The 24,537-nt window shown below is 33.5% G+C and overlaps 4 protein-coding genes across 14 annotated transcripts; 3 read left to right on the top strand and 1 right to left on the bottom strand.

Annotated features, from left to right (window-relative positions):
* Positions 1-2,602: 2,602 nt before the first annotated feature.
* LOC111015696 (uncharacterized) lies at positions 2,603-6,433 on the top strand. Of its 4 annotated transcripts, none has more exons than XM_022290800.2 (4): positions 2,603-2,835; positions 4,394-4,482; positions 4,614-4,735; positions 5,917-6,433. In XM_022290800.2, the coding sequence occupies exons 3-4, from the start codon at positions 4,639-4,641 to the stop codon at positions 6,135-6,137; spliced, it is 318 nt and encodes a 105-aa protein (XP_022146492.1). In that variant the 5' UTR covers positions 2,603-2,835; positions 4,394-4,482; positions 4,614-4,638; the 3' UTR covers positions 6,138-6,433. The 4 variants fall into 4 exon arrangements, with proteins under 4 accessions (XP_022146492.1, XP_022146490.1, XP_022146489.1 ...); XM_022290798.2 differs by having other exon boundaries at positions 4,394-4,487; XM_022290797.2 differs by having other exon boundaries at positions 4,394-4,492.
* Positions 6,434-8,662: 2,229 nt separating this feature from the next.
* Positions 8,663-15,011, top strand: SUF4 (zinc finger (C2H2 type) family protein). Of its 4 annotated transcripts, none has more exons than XM_022290834.2 (7): positions 8,663-9,090; positions 10,439-10,539; positions 12,291-12,417; positions 12,552-12,912; positions 13,586-13,765; positions 13,846-13,899; positions 14,587-15,011. In XM_022290834.2, exons 1-7 carry the CDS (start codon positions 8,897-8,899, stop codon positions 14,656-14,658), a joined length of 1,089 nt encoding a protein of 362 aa, XP_022146526.1. In that variant the 5' UTR covers positions 8,663-8,896; the 3' UTR covers positions 14,659-15,011. The 4 variants fall into 4 exon arrangements, with proteins under 4 accessions (XP_022146526.1, XP_022146524.1, XP_022146523.1 ...); XM_022290832.2 differs by having other exon boundaries at positions 8,664-9,090; positions 10,439-10,536; positions 12,552-12,976; positions 13,614-13,765; XM_022290831.2 differs by having other exon boundaries at positions 8,664-9,090; positions 12,552-12,976; positions 13,614-13,765.
* A 777-nt stretch (positions 15,012-15,788) lies between these two features.
* LOC111015827 (GTP-binding family protein) lies at positions 15,789-20,673 on the top strand. The gene is made up of 8 exons (XM_088119274.1): positions 15,789-16,470; positions 17,608-17,697; positions 18,430-18,575; positions 19,076-19,234; positions 19,321-19,391; positions 19,662-19,765; positions 19,838-19,977; positions 20,232-20,673. The coding sequence occupies exons 1-8, from the start codon at positions 15,961-15,963 to the stop codon at positions 20,314-20,316; spliced, it is 1,305 nt and encodes a 434-aa protein (XP_087975400.1). The 5' UTR covers positions 15,789-15,960; the 3' UTR covers positions 20,317-20,673.
* A 906-nt stretch (positions 20,674-21,579) lies between these two features.
* Positions 21,580-24,079, bottom strand: LOC111015855 (ribosome biogenesis protein). Of its 5 annotated transcripts, none has more exons than XM_022291029.2 (6): positions 23,920-24,079; positions 23,661-23,763; positions 23,505-23,563; positions 22,939-22,988; positions 22,031-22,179; positions 21,580-21,947 (listed from the first exon to the last, which is right to left on the bottom strand). In XM_022291029.2, the coding sequence occupies exons 2-6, from the start codon at positions 23,678-23,680 to the stop codon at positions 21,722-21,724; spliced, it is 504 nt and encodes a 167-aa protein (XP_022146721.1). In that variant the 5' UTR covers positions 23,681-23,763; positions 23,920-24,079; the 3' UTR covers positions 21,580-21,721. The 5 variants fall into 5 exon arrangements, with proteins under 5 accessions (XP_022146721.1, XP_022146719.1, XP_022146722.1 ...); XM_022291027.2 differs by having other exon boundaries at positions 23,661-23,745; XM_022291030.2 differs by having other exon boundaries at positions 23,661-23,727.
* Positions 24,080-24,537: the final 458 nt, after the last annotated feature.

The following is a 24,537-nucleotide window of genomic DNA, read 5'->3' as shown; positions in this document are numbered from 1 at the left end:
TTTTTTTAGTTATTTGGATCAGCCTAAATTACAAAAATATCCATACTACCTAAATTATTTTGAAATTTCAATATTATTCGTGTCTTTTTTAAACAATTCAAATATATATTTTAAGCAAACATCATTAATATTTTGAAAAAAATTTGACGTGATTTTAGAACAATAGGATAATTAACGTCCCAATTTTATTTTAAAAGTTTTCGTCATCTATTATCAACACATATTTTGCTTATCCATTTGTTTGCCTAATTTTATCCTAATCTCGATCTCTTTTAAAAACAATAGCTTCTTCCACGTTTCTAGGATAATTATTACTTCGTTCTAGATTTTGACACATCAACTTTCTATTCAAAATATTAATAAATGTTTGCTTAAGTAGTGTTTTTTTAAACAAATAGCAAAGTTGGTAGGTTTTTTTTTTTTTTTTTTAAGTTTAGCCAATTATTTTTTTTTATCACTTGAAAACTGAAATTACCACTCCCTCCATCTGCCAGACTTCGACTTCTTCCCAATCTCTCTCATGGCTTTCTCAGTTAGCACATCAAATTAATTAATATGCACACGTTTATTTTCGGTCCCATAAATTGAGTTTATTAATAGAATTGCTAGTTGGTTTTTTTTTTTATTCAACAAACGTGAGTAAGTGATCAGACTTTCGAATTTAGAGATTTGATGAATTTATTAATTTAGTTAGTTCAAATATATATACACATATGTGTGTATAAAGTTTTTTAAAATTGAATGTTATTTAAAAAAAATAATGACATTGTGTTAATTCAATATCTAAGTTATATGAATATAGTTAAATTGTTTTGAGTTCGAAAGTTCAGATCTTCGCTTCTATTTTGGTTTGTATTAGAAAAATAATATACATACTGGTTGCTGTTTCTTTTAATAGAATTCCGAGTAAATAATCATCGTCAATTTTATTTAAAATAGCCCCAATTTTAAAAGGACGTTTAAAATGGAAAAACGAGACTTTGTTTTTTCCTGTTTAGAAAAAAAATTATATATATATATATCTTTATCCCATCACTTATTTCTGAGATTATATTTGCTCGTGCAATAGCTTTTTGACGGTGATAACGGGTGGCATGTCGATGACAAAATGCATTTTATAAAATTCTTTATTAAATTTTTTTTTTTCCGAACCTCATAATCATCACCTAGGTTAGAAATTAGTAATTTGTATGTGTTTCCAACGCCAAATAGTAGGGTCAGACGATTATCCAATAAGATTAATCGAGGTGTGCGTAAGCTGACCTAGACATTCACGGATATAAAAAAAAATTATTATTTCTTTTTTTTAGAGACGTTTGCGTTATATGTACGTATATAAATAAATTATAGTTCAACATACGTAGGTATAAAATCGAGTCTTTAATCGTAGTTGTTGATGTAGGATTTGAATATATGAGTTAAATGTTCGGACAAACACATGCATGTACCATAGATCTAGTGGTGTTAAGTCCAACACATTTTGATGAGAAAAAAATCCAACTAAGAATAACAAAAAGATATAGTACAAACGTAGCTTGCACCCATGCATCTTCTCTTATTCATATAAGGAGTCTTATTAGGTTGGTTCTAGTGGACCGACTCAACTGGCTTCGTCGACTCAATCGTGTGGTCCAACCTAATTGGACTTTGGTTTGATTAGGTGGTCTAGTCTTGTTGGGTCAAGTGATCCAATCAAGGAGACTCGACCTTGTTTGGTTTTAGTTTAAGTGAACATATAGTACGATAATTTCACTGTTAAAATTGTCGAAATCGATAGATCTCTTATATGTTGAATATTAGTTTTTTTTTTCTATGGTTTTATTTAATGAGTTCAACAAATATACAGTTAAATATCGCAAACCTTCAACGTAATAAGTATCTCATTCATTGAACTACACTTGAATTGACTTAAATTACCTAGTCAAATGGGTAAACTCAAGCAAATTTTAGTTTTTTAGTATTACAATACAACAGATAGAGTTACATATTCCAAATTCTAACTTACCATTTAAAAAAATAAAATAAAATTATATTGTATCATGTGATAACTATTTTGTTTCTTATTTTATGTTTTTAAAGTACATGTTCGACTTCTCACGATTCCTCTTATATTTGTCAAGTTTCAAATATATTTAAACTATTAGTCAAATTTAAAAAATAAAAACAACTCATTATTTGATCTATTTATTTTAAATTTGGCATATATTTTTGAAAAGATAGGTAGCTAAAGAAATAAATACATGGATAGAAATAATATATACAAACTTAAAACTTAAAAATAAGGAAACAACGAAATGATTATTAAATAAGTTGTATTAAACAATATTTGTTATCGATGACAAACTTCAAATTGTGAAGAAAAAATTACACTGTATAACATAATTTTAACATGTATTCTTTAAAATGTGCCCAACTTTTTATTTTTTTTATTAAATATAGCATAAATTTTAATTTTGTTTTATATTATACTTGAGTTTAAATTTAATTTCAATTAGGATATTTTTGTAAAAATTTAAATTTTAAACACGTTAATTTTACTCTATTTATTTTGAAAATACACGTTAATCTTATGCCATTCATATTTATACATCCATTAAAAATTAGCGTTTTAAAACTTGAATTCCTCAATTGACTCTTCGCCACCTCCTCTAGACAAAACCTTCTCCTCCATCTCTCGACAGTCGACAACTCTTCATCATCGGTCGATCGGCTGTTCCAAAATCTCCCCAGAATCTCGATTTTGCCCATCCTTCTAGCTCTTGCGAAGTGCAACTGCATTTGAACCCCCAATTTGGAACTTCGAAGCCCTAATTTGCGGTCCAAATCTGCCATCTGGTAAGCTCAATCATATTTTCTAATTTCATGGAGCTATTGTTTAAAGAACACGAAATGTTTTGTGACTGTGAACCATGTCATGTATGTGGGATTTGAATCGTGGATGGCCTATTTCGTGGAATCTTTTGCTTTTTTTAGATTGTATTTGTTTTCTATCTGTGTGTTCTTTCACCTTTATGGATGCTTGTTCGATGGTTTTTGCCTTTTTATTTTTTGTTTTTTTCTTTAGAATCACATCTTCAAAATTGTGAAGGCGTTACTGCTTTTCCCTTTCACGTACATGTTCCTCACTGGCGTGCTGCATAATGAAGATTATATCCTCTAATTTTAGAAGGATTTTGTATTATGTTTTTAAATTGTGAATCAAAACATAAATCGTTTTTTAAAATAGTACAGCGTGTATCATAAATAAGAAGATTCATTTTCTAATTTAGTAGTATATATAAGCTACACGATAATAAGTGTATCATAAACTTTAGTTTAAAACTTTATGCTACACAACTGTCCACTACCATATGAAGAACTCAATTGTAAAACTAAATTCTAATAAATATATTAAACTTAGAATTAAAAGTTTAACCTGCACTCTTATACCAAATAGCCTGAATTTCTACTAAATTACACATTACATTATTCCACACTCCATTGTATGTGATTTTACAGCGGCCTTTTTTGGCACTTGCCCTTTAAATCTCCACCTATGCATGAGTTCATAGCAGGGTATAACAAAGAACTCACTTTTGCAAAGCCATCGTTTTTTTTTTTACTTTTTAGGTTTAGTTCCTCTGGCTTCATCTCTCATTTACTTACAGAATTTGTTCGACGGCTTCCTTTCCCATTAACAGATATTGAAACTCCATCTCCATGCCCTAAAAGATTTCAGTAGAACTTCTTGTTCACTGTATGGCTGATCCTAAGAAACACGGACACACATTTTTGGGCGAAGTGTCCGACACGGATACGTACGGACACGTGTCAGACACGCAACACTCATGTCTGGTTTTTTTTTTTTTTAAATCGGACCGGCATGATACGGCCTGGACACGGGATGATAATTTTGTGGGTTTTTTGAGCCCAAATTAAAAGGCCCAATGCCCACGAGTAATTTTAAAAAAAAACAAATAAATGATAAAAACCTAATACCCACCCACGAAAACAAAACACACCACCCACTTCACGAAGCCACGGACGCCGCCCCTGCCTCTGTTTTTCTTATTTTTTTTGCTTCTTAGGTAAGATCTAATAACCTAACTTTTTTTTTTTTTCCAACCCTCTGTTTTTCTTTCATTTTCATATACTAAAAACAATTCTCTTTTACAACCCTTTCTTCTTTTTTTTTTTCCAACCCCAATTTTGAGTAAAATGATAGCATTTCTGTCCACTTAGTCTTTGTTTCTTCGTTTTTTTTTCTTATTTTATAAATTTAATTATTCATATTTATAAATCCAAAAATAAAAGTATTGAAATTATATTTATGCATTTTATTGTATTTAGCATTTGTTTTGTGTTAAATTTACATATATCCTGAAAAAATATTAAAAAAAAAATCGTATCCCAGACGTGTCCTGTGCCCTGATCTTAAGTCTTCTGGAATCCATTTCGTATCCTCCATGGCAATGCAAGTCCAATTGTGAGACATCATTCAAGGTTCAGTTAGGTGACCTTTTGTTTGGTATTTAAATTTGATGTTCATTTTTTGTTTGAAGTCTCTGAAATTCTTGTTCTTGTTCAGTATTTTAATTAAGAATTATATATCTAACAACCTTCCCTCTTTCCAGACATTGTTTACTATTGAAGGTACGAATGGCAAGCGTCATAATGAAGTTCTTCACTGCATCACTGTTTATGTGGATAACCCCCATCGCGTTGTTATATGGTTTTAACCATAATTTGATTCCTGGTAAGATTTATTCACCTAAATACTGGAATCAGTCTGTCCTTTTATTATGTACGGTTGGTCGTGAAGATTTGTGTTTAATCATGTATTCTCAAGATTCTTGTTTTCTGTTGTTGGTCTTTCTTGTAACAAGAGTAATTAACTGTTCTATTTCTTACCTTTCTTATAAGCATCAATTTTGTGGGAAAGATGCAAAATGATCAGAACAACCTCTACATCTTAGGAAAGATACAAAATGGCAAGAACAACATAACTCCATATGAGCATGCCCAAAATTACTCTACCTCCATGTCTTCTTCCGCCCTAACTTGTTACTACACGTTTCTAAGCATTCTGCAGCCTCCACGTTTTCCCAAACTCTTTTGCTCAATAGTGTTCCTTATTCATATTCTATCTCCCCCTTTCCAAACCGATTCCTCAATAGCACTTGCCGCACTTGAGCCCTCTTCCATCTTATTCTTTGACAGAGTTTTATTCAATTATATTGTCACCATAGTCCTATGAGTTTCAATAATGCTACTAAGATATAAGCTACATCTTGTGTGAGAAGCTCCATGGTACATTCTAATTATGGTAGTTGCTTTAGTTCTTACATTTCTCCGGAATCCTCCACAACTTTGATCCCCTCATTTAGTTTCTGGTTATAGAGGGTATGGTTTGGTATGCCAATTGCCATCTTTACATCCTCATGGTTTCTGGTTATATAACTCAATTATTTATTGATGATACGTCTTATGGGAACTTTAATTTCAGACTCAAAATCCCTCATTCTTCCTGTCTATAAATTTATTAGTTTTTATGTGAAATGTTAAAATATTTCTGAGGAATCTGGAAACCTCGAACCAGCTTAATATAAAGGTCTCTCTATGGTAGTTAGCCTCCTTCCTAACCCTTGGTCATTAAAAAATCACTATAACTCTACCTCTGACTATTCAACTTAACAAATCATTCTAACTGTACCTCTGATTAGGTCTTTTTATGGTAACGTTCTTTCTCTTGAGTTTTGAACAAGGATACTACTTCGTGTTTGTTGGCAACTTGGCATGGATATTGTATTTGTGTTCGTTCTTATTGTTTTCTTCTCTGCACTTTTCGTTGTACGGCATGAAATTGACTTCCCTTCTCCTCTTCTTTTCGTTTTCCTGCGTGTGATCACATATTTAAGGAAATTCTATTGCGTACAGGTTCAACACAATTGAATCCACATTCTCTTACACTATTGAGTGGATTCCTTGCTGTCATATCAGTCAACGTTGTCATCGCCATTTATATTATAATGGCAATGAAAGAACCCGCTAGTAAACACGAACCAGATCCTGCATTTCTTGCTGAGGCGAAAGCTAGTATAAACCAGTCTGCTGGGGAAGCAGATGACCCCTCGCAAGCTAATAAGAAGGAAGATTAGGAAATGAGAGAGAGGCTTTGACGAGGAACATTTTGAAGCTTAATCTTCCAGGATTTGAGATATGAATCAGTCTCATATGTGATCAGAGCTGTCTGCTTGTGAATGATACTTGGGAAGAACAAAAGGTTCTGTTTCTCCTCTAGTTTTGTTTCATTAAAATAGACTGCATTTAGAGTGAGCTAATTTTCTAATGGTGATGTGATTTGCGATGTTTCAACTCTTTGCTTCCACTATCATGAAGTGAAGAGATGTAATAGCTTCTGGGGAGAATTAAAAGAAAATTTAATTTAACATAATCCTGATGAACAGAGCTCGGCCTTAGTCTAAGGACCATTCATCTACTCATAGTTTCAACAAGAACCAAGATCATTTGAACCTCTATTTATTAAGACGTTTTTTTTAATAAACAATTTAACGATCATTTAAGACAGGGTTGGAATGAAGTTGAATTTCTCCTGATTTAATTTTGGAAATTGGAAATAGAATTACAGTTCCCTTAAATAGGTAAGAGAGAGATTTGTTTTGAAATCTAGTAAATCTCACATTAAACTCTTTAGACGAAGTTTATCATCTCCATTTGACAATATTGGCTAAATATGGATGTCTGCCACATACTTATGATTTCATTTAAATTATTTTTACAAATTTTAAACATTTTAAGAGATAGTTACAAAAACATTACATAAATAATTTTAACAGAACTTTTTTTGCCCTAGTAAGAGCCTCTTTGGAAATGTTTCTTCCCGCTGTTTTCTGTTTTCTACTTTTCGATTCCGTATTTATTGTTTTTTCTTTTTTATTGAAAAAGAAACTAGAATATATTTGATAATCATATATTTTGTTTCTTTGTTCTCTGAAATTACTAAACAATTTTATGTTAATGCATTTTATAAGTTAGAAATGAATATAATAATTTGTATCCACGTTTTGAAAAAATATAAAAAGAAGAACCATAAATAAAAAATTTGTTCCTAAAATTTGTATACCATTTTGAAAATATTTTTTTTTAGAAAATAAGAAATAAGAATAGTTATTAAATACTAATACTTCTCAAAAATTGAAAATTAGAAAAGAAACTTTAAAACGGGCCTAACCATTTACATGGGGATTTTTTTTAATAATGTGAATTTTTAAAATATTTACTAAAATATGCCTCATAAGTTGGTTGTCTCTACTAACGTGGCGCTTACTCAGCGCCACGTTAATTTTTTTTTCAAATTAACCAAGACGACCATGTCTTTTTTTTTTCTTTTTTTTTTTAAAATAACGTAAGAGACGACACGTTAGGCGGGATTTTTTCAAATCCCGCTTGGTCATCTCTTTAAGAGACGACCGGCGCCTTGGTCGTCTCTTAAAGAGATGACCAATGGTGGGTTTTTAAAACATCTTTCGTTTTAAAAACCCTAACCCCTCACCCCTATCCCCATATCTCCCAAAATACATTCAGTCGCCGCTGATCTTTCCACCGCCGTCGTCGTCAATCAGTCCACCGTCTAGCCTTTTTAATTTATTAAGTAATGTAATTAATTGATTAATTACTATTATTATTTAGTTAGTGAACTAAAACTAAAACTTTTTAATTTATTTTTTTATTAATTTATGAAATTAGATTTAGTTACCAAATTTAACTTTTGTTCTGTTATAGGATAAAATATGGCATCTAAATGTTTGGCAATTGTTTTGTATATGAATGGTTGTATGGTGGAAGGTGTAAATGGGATTGAATACAATCGATCTCCCTCATGTGGGACACATTAGATTGATTGATAGACTATAATGGTTGATTATGGTTATTCAGCTGTAATTATACATATTAATTAATATATTTTTTCATATCTCGGATGATAGTATTGTTAAATTAATTATAATTCTCTAATTTGATAAATTAAAAATATCATTTTCTAATTGCAGTATGGTATTAACAAACTTTTAAATATAAATAAATATAGCAATTAAGAAAGAGACGACCAAAGTATTAAAAAAAAAGACCAAAGTATTAAAAAAAAAACCTCACATGTCGTCTCTTGAAAGAGACGACATGTTAGGTTATAGAAAAAAAGAAAAAGAAGCCATGGTCGTCTCTTAGAGACGACCAAAGTAAAAAAAAAACTAGAGACGACATGTTACGTTATTTAAAAAAAAAAAAAAAAAAGACATGGTCGGTTAATTTAAAAAAAAAATTAACGTGGCACTTTGGCGCTGAGTAAGCGCCACGTTTATATGCCAGTTCATAGGTCGTCTCTTCAGAGACCTATGAATTCCAAACTATCATTCTTGTAATTAGTTTGAGATGAGACATATTTTAGTAAATATTTTAAAAATTCACATTATTAAAAAAAAATCCTTTTACATGGTCACGACCGAAAAAAACTTCCGAAATAAATTATTATAATTTCACAATACGGTTTTTTTTTTTTTTTTTTGATAGAGAGTACAAATTAAATTTACAGCTCCCTAAAGACGGAAAATAATAAATTGTACAGCTAGAGCTATATATAAAATATAATATAAATAAACAAGTATTGAGAAGGAAAGGAAAAGAAAAAAAGAGAAAAAGCGAAAATTGGAGGGAGCGAGTAAAATCACAGATCGGGTTGAGGGGTAAACGAGTCGGGAGACGAGAAAAGAAAACCCCGTTTCCGGATAGGGAAAGGCCAGAAACAAAACCCTAAATCTTCGTGATCTCTGTTCGTTTGATTTCTTTTACAAGCCAACTTGCGAAGAACTCGTTTCCGGATTGCAGAAACAGTGTTCTGATTATGGGGAAGAAGAAGAAGAGGGTTTCCTCAAAGGTGTGGTGCTACTACTGCGACAGAGAATTCGACGATGAGAAGATATTGGTGCAGCATCAGAAGGCCAAACACTTCAAGTGCCATGTCTGTCATAAGAAGCTTTCTACTGCCGGCGGTATGGTCATCCACGTCCTTCAGGTCCACAAAGAGACCGTCACCAAGTATGCGTACTCTTTCCTCAACTTTTAACTCTATAATCTACTTTATTTTGACTGTTTTGTTCTCATCTTTGTCTGCATCTTCTGCTCTGCTTAAGCCACTTATTTTACGACTACACAGGTCTATACATAAACTTATCTTTCTCAACGTGTTCGAAAGATTAAATTTTTGTACAGCGCTGTATTTCATTCCAATCGCAAGAGAATTCTTTCATTGGTGTTCTTTGTTACTGACTGCTCGCTGTCGTAGGAGTTAATTTGGTAGATTTCTGTTTTCTTCCTTCCCTAGATCTCCTCGTGCTGGATTGTAAATTCAAACAGGAAAGCATATACGAATATAGTAGTATATAGGATATGATGGAAATTTCTCCTGATGTGCTCATGAAATTCTTTAAGTTCCTGGCGTTGACTGAACGGTGATAGCTGGAAGAGCTTGACTGAATTTTGCCCGTGTTTATTGTGGAGCTATCAGGGTTCCCATCTTATTAAGAAAATTTATTCGAGACATAATATTGCTGTTTCCGAGTTTTTTTCAATTATTAATGATTTCGAGTAATTTCCAACTTTGAGCACAAACTGGTTAAGCCATAAAGTAACCTCCCGTGAGGTCAAAGGTTCAAACCCCACCCCACCCATTATTGATGAACTCAAAAAAGAATTTCCAATTATTTTTATGGATTACAATGCTAATTTTCATTCACGGGATAGATTCTGGACGTACTGCTAGGTTCTACATAAGAATGTTATGATTTCTATCTTCTTTAAAAGTAGGTTGTAAGGTATACTTTATCCATTTCAATAGTGACACCCTACTACAGTTAAATTTTTGTTCTAGCCCCTTATTAATGTTTTGAGATAGATAAAGGATTCTGGAATGTGCATGAGATTTCGTATCCAGAGGGTAATGCTTTTTTTTCAAGTTAATATATATTTTTTGTTGTTGATAAAAATGTGCTATTGTTTAAGGGGATATGCATACCAATCAATTGCGATGAGTTTGCTAAAATTCTTAATGAGTATTAGCTACGATATGTAGGTAGTGTTCAAATATGGTTTTGAAATTTTGCATTCTGGTATTTTGTTATATTGATATAGTTTTGTAAGCAGAAGATTTTTGAACTATAGAATATGGGTGTCGAGGTCCACTAGATCTTAAAAAATCTACAGGAGGCCTATGTAGATACATAGCTTGCAGTGACCTGAGAGGCTAGATAGACTTGCCTCTCAATAGGGCTTTTGATTTGTCTAAGATCAAATGCATGTTTATTGGTTTGTTTCTGAACTGGTATTTTTGTTTTGGTCATATTTATATGCTAATTTTTTTCTGTTGTGGTGGCAATCTTGTGACTAGAGTTCCTAATGCAAAACCCGGCCGAGAATCAACAGATATTGAGATATATGGAATGCAAGGGATTCCACCTGATGTCTTGGCAGCACACTACGGAGAAGGTGGTGAGAAATCTTTATAATTCTTCCATGCGTTATTTTATTTCTTCCTACACCTATTATCTCTTACTTTTTTTCCTCTTCCTCTCTGTTTTTCTCATGCATACATTTATACATACATTTAAATAGACATACAAGAAGATATGGGTTTTCTATTTTTGTGTTAGGGCAAGGATTACTCTTTTAAATAAGTAGGTATTTTTTAATTTTCCAAACTGAGGTGTGAATTTGGTAAATCCCCCTTGGTCAAAGTTTCTTTTTGGTGGGTGTGGTTGCCCCACTTGGTAGATTTCTGTAATCGTGTCTTGCGGCTTTGAAAATTTAAGAGATTTGAGAACGCTCTCAGTTCCCCCCACACACAATATCTCACTGAGTTTTTTCTCCCTGTGCTCTTTCTTTTGAGGGTTCCTGGCTAAATATGGCATCTTATAGTTTTTTTTTTGGTTGTATTTGTACGTGTGTATGATGTTTATGTTTATATACTGTTTGTTAAATATTAAGGGCAAATCTTATAAAATTAACATAAACTTCTCGCATTTTGCAACATTTCCATGGAGATCCTAAAATACCTCGAGCTAAATGGCACCTAAGTTTAATGGACTAATAGTTATCATTTTGAGAAACTGTATGGATGAAATTTAAGTAATGAACTCTGTCTTTTTATTTATTTATTTAAATGAACTTTGTCTTTTTCTTCCAAAAACTGATCTGAATAGAAGGTTACCATTATCTTTCTTGTTTTTTAAGTTAACTATAACATGGTTGGTAGTGTTATTTTATCTTCAAATAGTAGTTGAGCTTGAGATTAATTTTATAACATAACTGAATTATTGTTTGTAAATATCTCTTAACGTCATATGTGTAATAATAATTTAATGTGGTAAAATGGGAGTTTGTCTACTCTGGAGAATTTATTTTGATCAAGCATGAAATAAATTTCCCATTTTCAGTTAGGTCACATTAAAGTAGGAGATATATGTTTTACACAGAACTTTTTATTAAGGTTTTAACAGATCAGTCTGTGACTTTGAGTTTATTTGTGGAGAGGTATTTATAATTTCTTTCAAGGAGGGAGGTTAGTGGAAGGAACCTGCATCTATATTTAGTCAGAGAACCTTCAGACTAGTTGACTATTTTAATTTTCACGTGTGAAATTCCTCAAACTACATGATATGTACAGTTCAAGGTGCTAAGGATGTTATTGTATGCTCTGGGTTTGAAGTTCTTCAGAAATGCAAGGTTTGATGATGGGACTTGTTGGTTCCAGAGAGTATCAAATCAATATGGATGGTTTATTAAGATGACAACTCTATCTCATAACGAGGTCAAGAGGAGCATGTTCTTGTAAGTTTGGAGTTTGGACAAGGGAGAGTGAAGAGCAATGAGGAAGGTATTAATAGAATTCCATGGGGAGAATGTTAATAAAGGATTGTATGGTTGAAGGGTGATATAATATATATATATATATAGCCAACTTTCATCGAGAAAAATTAAAGAATACACAAAGGTGGTAGTACAAACAACGTTTTTTTTTTTCTTTTTATAAAAACAAAAATTATGAGAAACAGATGATTTGAAATTACTAGAGGGGAGCTCTGAACTTTTCTCTTGTATATTGGATGGAGCTGACTTCTTTTTCACCCACCCCAAGCCTTTAGTATGCTTTATGATGAATGACATCTTGTCTGTTCCTTCTTATGAAAGAATGTTTTGTAGAGCGGTATAACCATAGAGTTATGGAAATGTTTTTCTTGTAGAGGAAGAGGCTGCATCGAAGGTGGCTAAAGTGGAGATGCCATCGACTCAGATGGTTGGAGGTGTGGTGCCTGGATCGCTGGGTATTGTATATCCTCCTCAACCAGGTTTAGCTGCAATGCAACCAATGTAAGTTTTTGCCTGTCCTTTTGTCTTCCATTCACTAGCCTAACTTGAAGTTTTTACAATTATTTGTGTTATCTTAAGTAAACTATAAAATGATCAAACATTGTTAACTTTCATCGATTATCATGTTACTGCAGTTATGCTTCTACCGGACAGGCGCTGCCTGCTGCCTGGCCAGTTCCACCTCGTCCACAACCTTGGTTCCCTCCAAACTCAGCAGTTTCAATTCCTCCACCTGCCCCATTGGGTTATGCTCAGCAGCCACTATTTCCTGTGCAGACTGTGAGGCCCCCACTCCCAGTATCATCAACTCCTATGCTCCAGCATTCGCAAATAACGCCTCCTGGATTGCCTTCAACTGCACCTTCAGTTTCTGTATCTCAACCGCTGTTCCCTGTTGTTGGTAATAGCCACGGAGCTATGCAAAGCTCGCCATTTTCTCCATCTACACTTCCAACAAGCATTCCTTTGACCTCTGCAGCAGAAATCAAAGGCTCAGTGAGTGCACATCTAGGCACTAACTCTTTTTCTACAATTGGAAATCAAGTTCCAAACATTCCAGGTTCAACTAATTACTTTTTACAGTCCCTTCGATATGAGTTTTCACAAGGTTTTATCCAGTTAGATTTTCTCCCAATGCCTTCAATGAAGACAAAATGAAAATGATGGTAGTACTTTTGAGAACTTTTTGATGATTGTGTTTGAAATATTAATGTTCGTTGATGATTTTGGTATCAGTTACCTACTTTGTTAAGGGTTATCCACTATTAAAATTAGTTTCAATTTTACATTTCAATAAGAACCATAATCTATGCATTTTTCTTAATGTAGTTTCAATTACGAACTCTTGCATTACTAGAAAGTCAGTAGAGCCATCATCTGACCGAGCCTTCAAGTTGTGCATGACTTTCTGCATATTGCCCTAATTACTCAAAAGAAAAACGAAATGGTCCAAAGAACATACAGCATTTTATGGAAATAGTTTTTCCTTTTTTTCTCCTTTTGGAATTAGAGATTCAAATCTTTGCAAGTTTCTAGAAGACTTATTATCTGAATTACAAGTTATTAAAATTTGATATTGATGCGTCCCTGCCCAACTCATTTAGTTATAGCAGTTGATATTGTCTCTGTCTTGTAGTGTAGGCTTTGATTTCGTTTAATTACTTAACAGGGTGACTTAACTGCATTTAATGCTATAGGTGGAATATTAAGTAATTCACACTCTTATGCATCGGGACCAAATACAGGCGGTCCTTCTATTGGACCACCTCCTGTAATTGCGAATAAAGCTCCTACTCAGCCATCAACAAATGAAGTATATTTGGTTTGGGATGATGAGGCGATGTCTATGGTAAGTTCTTGTGTGCTGGTTTAATATGATATATCTCGATATTTCCGACCTAGTTTCATTTTCTTGGTATACATGTGCAGGAGGAAAGAAGAATGTCCTTAACTAAGTATCAGGTGCATGATGAAACTAGCCAGGTAAGTTATACTGCAACTTATATATTTGGAGTTGGTTTTCAAATCTAACCATGTGGGGGTAGGCGATACATGTTTCTGTTTTTGGATTCTTTTTAGTATATATTTCCCAATGTAGGGATATGTATAAATCCAATTTATATAATTTATTTTTCTTAGAACCTTGAGCCTGAACTCATATTTTACTTCGAACTTCATAATCAAATGTAAATGCTGTTTTTTTTTCCAACTGACATTTTCCAGTTTGCACGCCAAACCACCAATCTTGTGGGCATCAAAAGGCTCAAGTAGGTATTTATGTTACCCCACTTATGGTGTGTGTGTATATAAAAACTTTCCAAATCTTGCTGCCAGAAGGTTCTATCCTTATGGCATAAAATGTGGTTAAGAGCGTAGTGTATTCAGTTCTTCCTATTGGCTTTTCAATCTATTATATGCGATTCACTCTCCCTATGCTTGATGCCAAAGTGTGGGGATTTGGGTGGAACAAGATTATACCCTACAGATTTTTGCTCATTCGTAGCATCATTACAATTTATTTTATGATCGATCAGTGAATTCGACTTTGACCAGGTCAGCCTCTTTTGCAAAGTTTGGCACCTCTTGCATAGGACTCAACCATATGATCTGGCGATGGCATCACTTCCATATAGTTTTGCTCTGATCATTCATATTGTATTCTTGTTTCAGATGAGTTCAATCGATGCAGCCATCGACAAACGAATCTTGGAAAGCAGGCTTGCTGGCCGAATGCCATTTTAGTTCAAGCGACGTCGACGATGGTTTCATGAAGCTCCATAAGCGTTGTGTTGCAGTAGGTTTCAGAAGAAGCTGTGGAAATTTGTAAGTCACCTGGCAATGTTGAGAACATATTTTTAGGGTGTCTAACAAACCGAGCAACTTAAAACATCTACATTGAATTCATTGCGAGAAATTGGTAGGACAGAACAGAGTTTTCATTTTTCCTATTTATGTAGGCGATTTAAAAGAGAAAGGGTGTTTTTTCCTTCATTTTCGTTTCTTCTCCTCCTCTTTGTATCAATTTGTAAACCCTCTTTCAGAAGATACCCAACCTAGAGATTTAATTTAGAGAAAGATTTGCAGCTTCCTTCCAATTTTTTGCTGGTTGTCATCTCTCTCCCCTGTTGTTCTTCATTTAAACATGATTTGCATTTCCTATGCTGTTAGTAAATAAAGCAATTTAAGAGAGCACGAAATCGACACTAAATTATATTGCATGAAAAGTTTAAATAAAGAATATATATATATATGTGTATAATAACTGAAACTACAGCAAAAAGAAAATTGAGACTTGTGTACCGAACAATGTCTATATGTTGAGCATCATTGTTGCAAAGACATCTCAATTTGGCCAACTTTCCAATGTCCTTCCTTCACTTTGTTCTTAATTTTAAAATTTGGACTAAATACTTTGATGGAACTACTTGGTTAAACTAAAACTTTAGAGTAAGTTGTGTACCAATTCCAAAGTCAGTAAAATTGAATTAAAGAGTATGATTTTTTATTTCGCTCGAAATCATTTTTACAGCATGATGATGTGCTTGGAAAAAAAAGAAAAAATGCAAACCATTAGTGCAAATTTTTCATGAAAAAAAAAGAGGTTTTTCTTTAAATTTGAAAACTAACACAATGTACCATATCATTTTTTTTATTAATTTATTATAATAATTATTATTATTTTGAGTCCAACGGTTGGATACTCGGAAAATTTTATTAATTATTTTCCTAAATAAAATTAGGCTAAGAATATATTTCAAAATTCAAACATTTTTTTTTCCATTCAAACAAACATTTAAAAGTTAGGAAAAGTATTTTGTAGATATTTTTTTCCTTTTTTAGTTCCTAAAAACTACTCATTCTTAAAATAAAAAATAAAAAAATGTGACTAAACCACCGTTCTGCTACACCACCACTGAAGGTTGTAAACCCCAAAAACCCGTCTTCCCCCAGCAGAGCCAAATCAAATCTGCTGCTTTCAGCCTTCGATTCTTGTTCCTGCCGCTACACTCCTCTTCCTTCTTATGCTTTACATGAGAATTTGATATGAAAGCTTTCAGAGTTCTTCGACTTGTCTCCACGATTCCTGCACGAACCCACCAGTCTTTTCTCCTAAATCCAATTTTTTCCCATGGATGTTACTCCGCCCAACCCGAGCAACACGATTTGAATCCCAACCCTACCTTCTCCGACTCTGAAAATGCCTCAGATTCCGTATTTTACAGCGCGCACTTCACCATTCCAAACATGGATTCATATACTAAAACTGAGCCTCAGTCCCCTGCAGAACCCTCTTGGGATATGAAGTATAGGGCGAAGGCCGACCAACTTGTATTTGGGAAAGAATCCGAGGGGCTAAAATACAAGATTATGGAGGAGGAGGAGGAAAGGAGACGGAGAGTGCTTGCCAAGGCTCTGCTTGAGGCGGCGTTGCAAACTGCTGACGATGAGGAAGAAGACGAGGATATAACAGTGAAGGAGGAGGACCAGAAGTCTCTAGCAGTTGGGATAATTGGTGCACCAAACGCCGGCAAGTCCGCATTGACTAATTATATGGTTCGTCTTTAGCTTTCACTCCTTGGAGTGACCAACTGATGGAACTTTTATGATCAGTGCATTTCTTATATGATTTTTTAAACTTATGGTGGCTTAAGAGATAGATTATATATATATATATATATATATATATTTTTTTTTTTTTTAATATGATCCTAAACTAACACTAAAGCTGCCAATTCGGTATAAATTCGTTTGTTGCAAGATGTTTGGAAGTCTAAACTTTTTCATGGTAGTTAAGTTGGGATTTCTGTTAGCTATTTGGGTCATTGGTGGCATCCAACATTTTTAGACCAGGTGATGGCAAAGAACTGGAATTTATAATTGATCGTCAAATTAATAGTTTGTAATGCATTTACTTTTCTGCTACCTTCACTTCATGAATGGATTGTTAAGCTCAAGATCTTATCATTCAGAAAAAGATGCCCGCTTTGGTTTACTTATCCAAGTATGTGTGTCCTTTGCTCCAAGGCAGGTGAAGATAACGACCATGCATTTTTTTTCTCTTTCCCATTGCTGATTTAGCAGTAATGTGGGATTCTGTGATGCATACATTTAGAACTTCTTGGGTATTTGATGCGAAGGTTAAGAATAACTTCATTCAGCTTTTTGGAGGGTATTGATTAATTAGAAGATGGATTAATCTGATTAAAGCAGTGGGGTATATGAGTAGAAAGAAATCAAAGATTGTTTGGAGATAAGTCTTCTAGTTTGGTGGATATATTGGACTGAATTATATTCCAAGTGGCGTCTTACTGTGCAAATCCAGAAGCTTTTTGTAATTATTCTAATTGCAGACCTTTTCTTAATCTACTATTTGCTATTTGTGATACACATATTGCAGTTTTTCAACAATGAATGAGAAACTTTGTCTTGTGTTTTGAAAAAAGAGAGTTTTAGGGTTGTTATTCTTTCTTTATAGCTTTGTATACTAAATCGGTTGTTGTGCATTCCCTTGCATGCAGAACTGTCTTTTCCATTTTCTATCCTTATACTCTAATAAGAAATTCTTCATCTCTTCAATTTTATCTTTTCTTAATACAAGGGTGGTCATGTGGGAGCAATCAGATAGTATTAGTTATACTTATCATATAAGAGATTGGAAGAAGGAATAATTCCATTATGTTTGTTATGCAGGTGGGAACAAAAGTTGCTGCAGTTTCACGGAAGACAAATACCACTACTCATGAAGTCCTAGGAATAATGACCAAGGGAAACACCCAAATTGTATGTATCATATTTTTGTTTTTCTTAAAACAATTAATCATAAGATATATTGCCACTATTTACTTTGAGCTTGTAGATGGAATTATTTGTCTAAACTCTTTTATAGATATCGGTATTTTTCTTATTGATGTCCATTGGGAATTTTTAGTCTCCTTTGCTTTTGGAATGGAGGGTAGCCTATCTACTTTCTCAAACTTTTGTTCATTTTCTAATAAGTTTATGTAATTCCTCTTTTCCAAATAGAATACATTTATCTGTATGAACTATCTACATTGCATAATGAGTTATAGCACTGTCATCTTTCAGAGATTTAAAGTAGTGATGTTACGTCTGAATTCAAGTAACTTTAATAGGATTACAAAATTTTTCAGAGATTTCTTGATTAAACCATAGATTATTGAAGGTGCTGATTTAAAAATTTTCAGATAATGGCTTGTTTCAAAACGAAATCAGTTGATATCAAAGAGAAAACTGTGTCAAATTTAATGTCATGACTCATGCATCTTAAATATTTAAGAACTTTGTAACATTTCATAATTTCTTCCTCAAATAACATTTGTTTGTTCTTTTTTGGATAAGAAAATAGCATTTGTTTCTTCAATAGTAGTGACAGATTTCCTTTGCCTTTGAGCTTTTTTGTGACGAAATCTGTCTCTGTTCTTTATCTTCTTATTACTACAGCCTACAGAAATAGTTAAATAGGAGTTTTCCTAATGTATTATGCCAATTCAGTGTTTCTTCGACACACCAGGGCTCATGTTAAAGAGTAAGGGACTTCCTTATAAAGATATGAAAGCTCGTGTGCAAAGCGCTTGGAGTTCAGTTGAACTTTATGACGTGTCGATAGTTATTTTTGACGTCCATAGACATCTTACAAGGTTAGTGGCAATTCCTTTTACTATCAAATGTTATAAAAAATAGATTTGTCAAATAAGAGACTAGATATTCATAGGCTTTGCAAAATTTTCCTAGTTTTTCCTAATAATTTAGAAATTTTCGAATTTGACTAAAAGTATTGCTTATTTTCCTCGAAACATTTGGGACCCTGCAATTCCCCTCCTCTTGAACCAAAACCAGTCCCAGATCATGTTAAATTGGATTTCCTCTTCCCCTTAGAACCGAAACTAGTGATGTTCAGGTATTGAAGATTAAATGCTTTATACCTTCAAGTTTTCTTTAAGAATGAATGCTTTAACCTATAGGTTTTCTTAGTTAGTTATTATCTTTGGAGCACTTTATCTCAAATCTTCATTCTACTTCTATTCGGTATGTTTTATAACCAACTCCTTGGTAATGATAGTACATTTTGTCTTCTTTTTCCTACTTCAAGTTGATTGTAGCCAGATGATTTAGCCATTGACTCTTGCATTTTGTCTAGGCCTGATTCGAGGGTGACAGGATTGATCAAACGAATGGGAGCATCGTCACACCCAAAACAGAAGCGAATATTATGTATGAACAAGGTTGATTTAATCGAGAACAAGAAAGACTTGTTAACAGTTGCTGATCAATTCAAAGATCTTCCTGGATATGAAAGGTAAGATTTGTTCTAGCTTTCAAAGAATTGACTCACTTAAGGGTTCTGCAGCTTTCCTTTTCACTTACAGAACAAACTGTTTATAGGTACTTCATGATCTCGGGGCTAAAGGGGGCTGGAGTAAAAGATCTTTCAAAATATTTAATGGATCAGGCATGTTTCCTATTCTGTTTAACTGCTGTTAGTCAAAGTAATGTATATTTTTTTGAACTTATATTTGTATGAAACGAATTAATTTATATTATTCAATTTTCACTTTCGTATTTAAGGCACCTTGATTACAGGCATATGAGGTTTTCACAATTTTGATGATGATGCTGAAGTTATTTTTTACTGTCATCACTCAGCCATCAGCCACTTATTATGTTCATTCAGCTTAAACTCTGCATCTAAACCTGGGCTCACCTTCCCCTCCCTTTTTAGGCAGTCAAAAGAGCTTGGGATGAAGATCCATGTACTTTGAATGAAGAAATGATGAAGAACATCTCTCTTGAAGTTGTCCGGGAACGGTTGTTAGACCATGTGCATCAGGTAGAGCTCAGTTTTTTTTGTTGGGTTGGCTAAGATATTCATTGTGACCAATCAACTTTGCTTCTATTTCAGGAAATTCCTTATGGGATTGAACATCGGTTGGTTGACTGGAAAGAATTTCGAGACGGTTCTCTTAGGATTGAGCAACACTTGATCACCAACAAACCAAGTCAACGCAAAATTCTTGTGGGGAAAAATGGATCTAAAATTGGGTAAAGTTATATGATTTTAATGATTTTTTTTTCCTTATAAATCGTACATATAAGTAACTTCCTAGTTCCTCCATCAGTTTTCAAAAGATTCTTCCCATAGAAAATACAGACCGAAGCTATCCAAATGTGACCATACCTTTAGTATCATATTCATGCATGGATACGATGATTAACTATTCAATTCCAACCATGCTAGTTTTAGTTGTTGACCATACCGTCTAATCATCGAATGCAAAACTTGTTAACAATTTCAGGAGAATAGGAATCGAAGCAAATGAAGAGCTACGGTCTATCTTCAAGAAACAAGTGCATCTCATCCTCCAAGTTAGACTTAAATGATGCATCCGCCTGCTTCAACAAATTCAGTCGCGAAGTAAAGTTTCCTTATACCGAATTAATCTGTTTATATTGAAAATCGTCGTAGATTGTCCTAGATTTGCAGATCTCTCTCGCTCTAACTTATGGTGGACGTGAAGATGGAGGCGTCGGAGACGAGGCGTGATTCGGTCAATTGTTTTAAAAGACAGAAATGCATTGTGATGAAGGGAAGAATCACCATTGTTCCTATAGCCTGCGAGAAATGAATGATATCGTGAGATTAAGAAGTTACTTAGATAGATTTTGATCTACCGATATAGTTTTGTTTCTTCTATTATTGATAATTTTATATGAAAGAAATTTATTTTTTGGTCTTTATTACATTGTTGTGAGCATGATGCAACCTGTTACAGCCTTACAGGCATCTTTAAACAATTGGATGAGAGTCAAATTCCGTCACAGGTGCATTGAAAACTTGATTTTGAGATCATTTTTGTTTACAAGAAATGGTTGGTCTATGTCTTACGCTGTATCGTATATTACTGAAATGAACCATTTCTTTTTCAAAGTGAAATTTTTTAGTTGATAAGGGCTTAAGTATAGCGACGTGGAACCACACTGCTGCCGTTGCCCTCGGAGCTTTCCAACTCATTATATTAGATAAGCAAGAACAAATTGTGTGGTGACATGCAAGAAAGCCATGTTCCGTTTCATGAGTAAGCCATCTCAAACCAAACTTTTATTATCCAACCCTAACGGTTTGGGTTAGATTGTTTGGATTGTTAACGGTTTGGGTTAGATTGTTTGGATTGTCGGTTTGATTGAACACTCTTAATTCCAGCTTTTGCTCAACATGCAAGAAAGCTTGTTCGCTTGGGAGAGAATTAAGAACCGGAATAACAACATCAACCTCAATATTACTAAAAATGGGAGGTTTGTATGTACACTAGCAAACCAAAATCCAACCATTGGCTGAATTTTCATTTTAATTTCTAAAAGTTCAAAATTGTTCCGCCGCATGTCTAATTGACAGCCGATCTAATGAAAACTTTAATTTGATCTTATCGGTTTGATGAGTAAGAACACATACATATTTACAGCCATTAGATTTTATTAAATTTAACATCGAAGGAAGAGTTTTGAACTTTCAGAATTGTCAACCTTTTAATAGAAATATACATCTTTTAACGGAAGGTATACATCTTAATCTTAATCAGATAAGCTATGTGAACATGAAATCTCAACTGTTGATAAAAGTAAATTCAAAATACAAAAACATAAAACTAGCACATTGAATACAAAGTAAATTCAAAATAAGATGTTTTCTGTTTTCTCAATAACTTTTTTTCATTTTAACTCCAACTTAGGAGATTCAAAACCGTTACACTAAATGTGTTTGTTATCATCAAAACAAAACATTAATTAATTAATCAAGACTAAGACCAAAAAGACCAACACACATTTGTTGAGGTCCTGCAGAAGCCTTCAACTTTTTCTCTTTCCTCTTCTTGCTCCCATTTTTGTTCGTATTTTTTTTCTTTGGTTCCTCAACTGGCTGTGTGCTCTCCAAATGTAGATGAATAGCTTTCAAGGGATCTGCCTGGAATGCAGGGTGATTAAGAACTGTACCCATCTGCTTTCTTTCCTTCAATCTGATTAAAATACCCCAGAGCATTACAAGACACAAGTAATGTCAAATATAGAACATGTCAAACAATAGTAACAAGTAACTTACATAAACTTTAGCCTGGACTTGCAATTTACTTTTAACTCGGCTGCAGAAGATTTTTGTTTAGGAGCCTCCAATCCAGGAAGAAACTCTGACAGAGTGGTCAGATCGAAAGCTTTCAACTGCTTTTTTCGACTTCGCTTTTTTGAGTTCTGCTAAACATATATATTCAACTTTAGCATAATGCTAAAAGTACAGTAGAGAGATTAAAGATTCTAACAATGCAATTTCTTCATTGTTTACGACAAAATTCAACGCTTTTCCATTAGTACACCCCATATCCTTGTAACTTTGTTCGTATGTTTCCATGACTGCTAAACCTTGTAACATTGGTTATAAGAAAACTTGGGATAATTTTGAGATAGGTAAGTGGCACCACATGATCTATTTGCTGAATCTAAGGTCTCTTATTGTGCTTTTACCAGGTGCCTTACACATGGGGTTGAGATTTCAAGAAAATTATGACCACAAACAGTTCAAAAGGAAAAAGATAAATAAGAAAATTTTTCAAGCATTACCCACAAAACAGAAATGGAATTTCAATAACAACCATCAAAAAGCTCTTAAAGAACATGTAATTACCATTATAAGCTGCAATACATTGCAAGATTTTTCTTTTCCATATTCAAGGGTGCATGTGCCATCTCAACTAATCCCACGGATGACTGTCTAATCCTATTTAGTTACCAAGAAAACTTGTAAAAAATTAAATCCTAGGAGGTGATTTGGACCTATTGCCTATCTTCCACTTTTTCGCCAGCCTTAATGACCACTGACCAACCCAGGGTTCAATTAATTCCAAGATACTCCCCATGGAAAAGAAATAATAACAAAACTGAATATCTATAACTAATACAGAAATATAATGCTATATCAAAACTGTAAATGCAAAGTAATCGAATGAAGAATTTTACCTTACTAATGGTTTTTTGAGCATTCAAGGCAGTAACGGTTTCTCCAACTCCTGCATATAGTCAGATTTTAATGTCCATGATACCACAAACAACTCTCAAAAATCAAACAAACATCCCGAGTTAAATTGAAAATCCTACATAAATAAATGACATTAAAATATAAACTCAACTTGCTATTCTGAAAAATGAACTTTCAGATATTTGGGAATCAAAAATCTAGGGGAAACAAATTGATGCGGACTTCGTAAATATGCTCAACAATTTGTGGGGGTGACAACTGAAGTGAAATTGGTGGCCAATTATGTATCATGCAATTTGCATAATATTAGCCGAATGCTATCAAATTATTTGGAGAAGTGTTACCAAACCTACTTAATAACTTGATGCTTTGTAATTTGTTTATCTATGCATCTTTTTTATTCAAACAACGTTTCTTTACAATGTCACCTGAGGTTTTTTCTTCTAACCTCTATCAGAGATAATGTCAATAATATCAGAAGTAACAAAGGCTGCGAAGAAATTTATAGAGCAAGCACGATCAAGTTTCTGTCAGAGTTCAAACTCACTCTCATAAAACTGGACCTTCTTTTGAAATTTTCGTTCGGCTTTAGATTTCGAATCCGACCTTCATCAAACAAAAGTTTAAAAGAAAAATTAGGATTGATAAAGAAAAAATAAGAAAATAGGCCTAACAAAAGAGAACCAATAGCTTGCATTCTTACCGAGAGACCGGTTTGCCCATAATTAAAACTTGCGAGCTTTCTGATGACTTGATCAAAAGAATTAATCCTATTATATAGAGACCTCCTGCTCAATCGGAGATTTCTATCCTCAAATTGTAAAAAGGAAAACAATAAAGTTCATGAAAACTTCCAGTTCCAGTTTTACTCATTGTTCGCGACCTGATTCTGATTCTGAGATGAGATTCTCGGAGAAAATCGGCGAAAAAGTTCATGAAAACAATAAATTGCAATGGCATACCTGGTTCTGATTCTGAGATGAGATTCCCGGAGAAAATCGGCGAACTCAACTCAAGTATGCTGATGAAATAGGGTTTGTCTGAGAAAATTGGTTGAGATTAACTCTCCCCTGCACAGCTCAACAAAAAAATAAAAATAAAAAATCGTCACTGAACTTTAAAATTGTTCCAAATATCTTTAAATCTTATATTTCTGAATTTTTAATTCCCAACTTATTTGACTTTTTTTTTTAAATTAAGAAATCGGTTAAAGCATAAAATTAAATTTTGCTTTTAATACGATTCTATTTAATAGTCTCATAGATACTATTAAAAATTACCGACAGCTATTATTCAAAATTGGAAGTTTAAATTTTATTAAATATAAAATTGAACTGATTATGCACCTTTTAAAAATTAAGGACATATTGGGCACCGTTAAAAGTAGGGTGTAATCAAGCTAGGTCGGTTCGATTTGTGAATTAACTCGAACCGACTCAAAGGTGTTTGATTTTTACTCCTGACCAAACAAAAAACCATAAAGCCAAGATTTCTATAAAGCAGAATACAGATGTGCAGCAGAGAAGGAAGAAAGACGAATGCTATGAGAGCTTGGATGGAATAAGGTCTAGGAGAGACCG

The sequence above is a fragment of the Momordica charantia genome (genome assembly GCF_013281855.1).
Source record: "Momordica charantia cultivar OHB3-1 chromosome 1 unlocalized genomic scaffold, Mcharantia_2.0 BLBB01000001.1, whole genome shotgun sequence".
Classification (NCBI taxonomy): Eukaryota; Viridiplantae; Streptophyta; class Magnoliopsida; order Cucurbitales; family Cucurbitaceae; genus Momordica; species Momordica charantia.
Note: the sequence above shows the minus strand (reverse complement) of the source record. Positions and strands in the feature narration are given on the sequence as shown.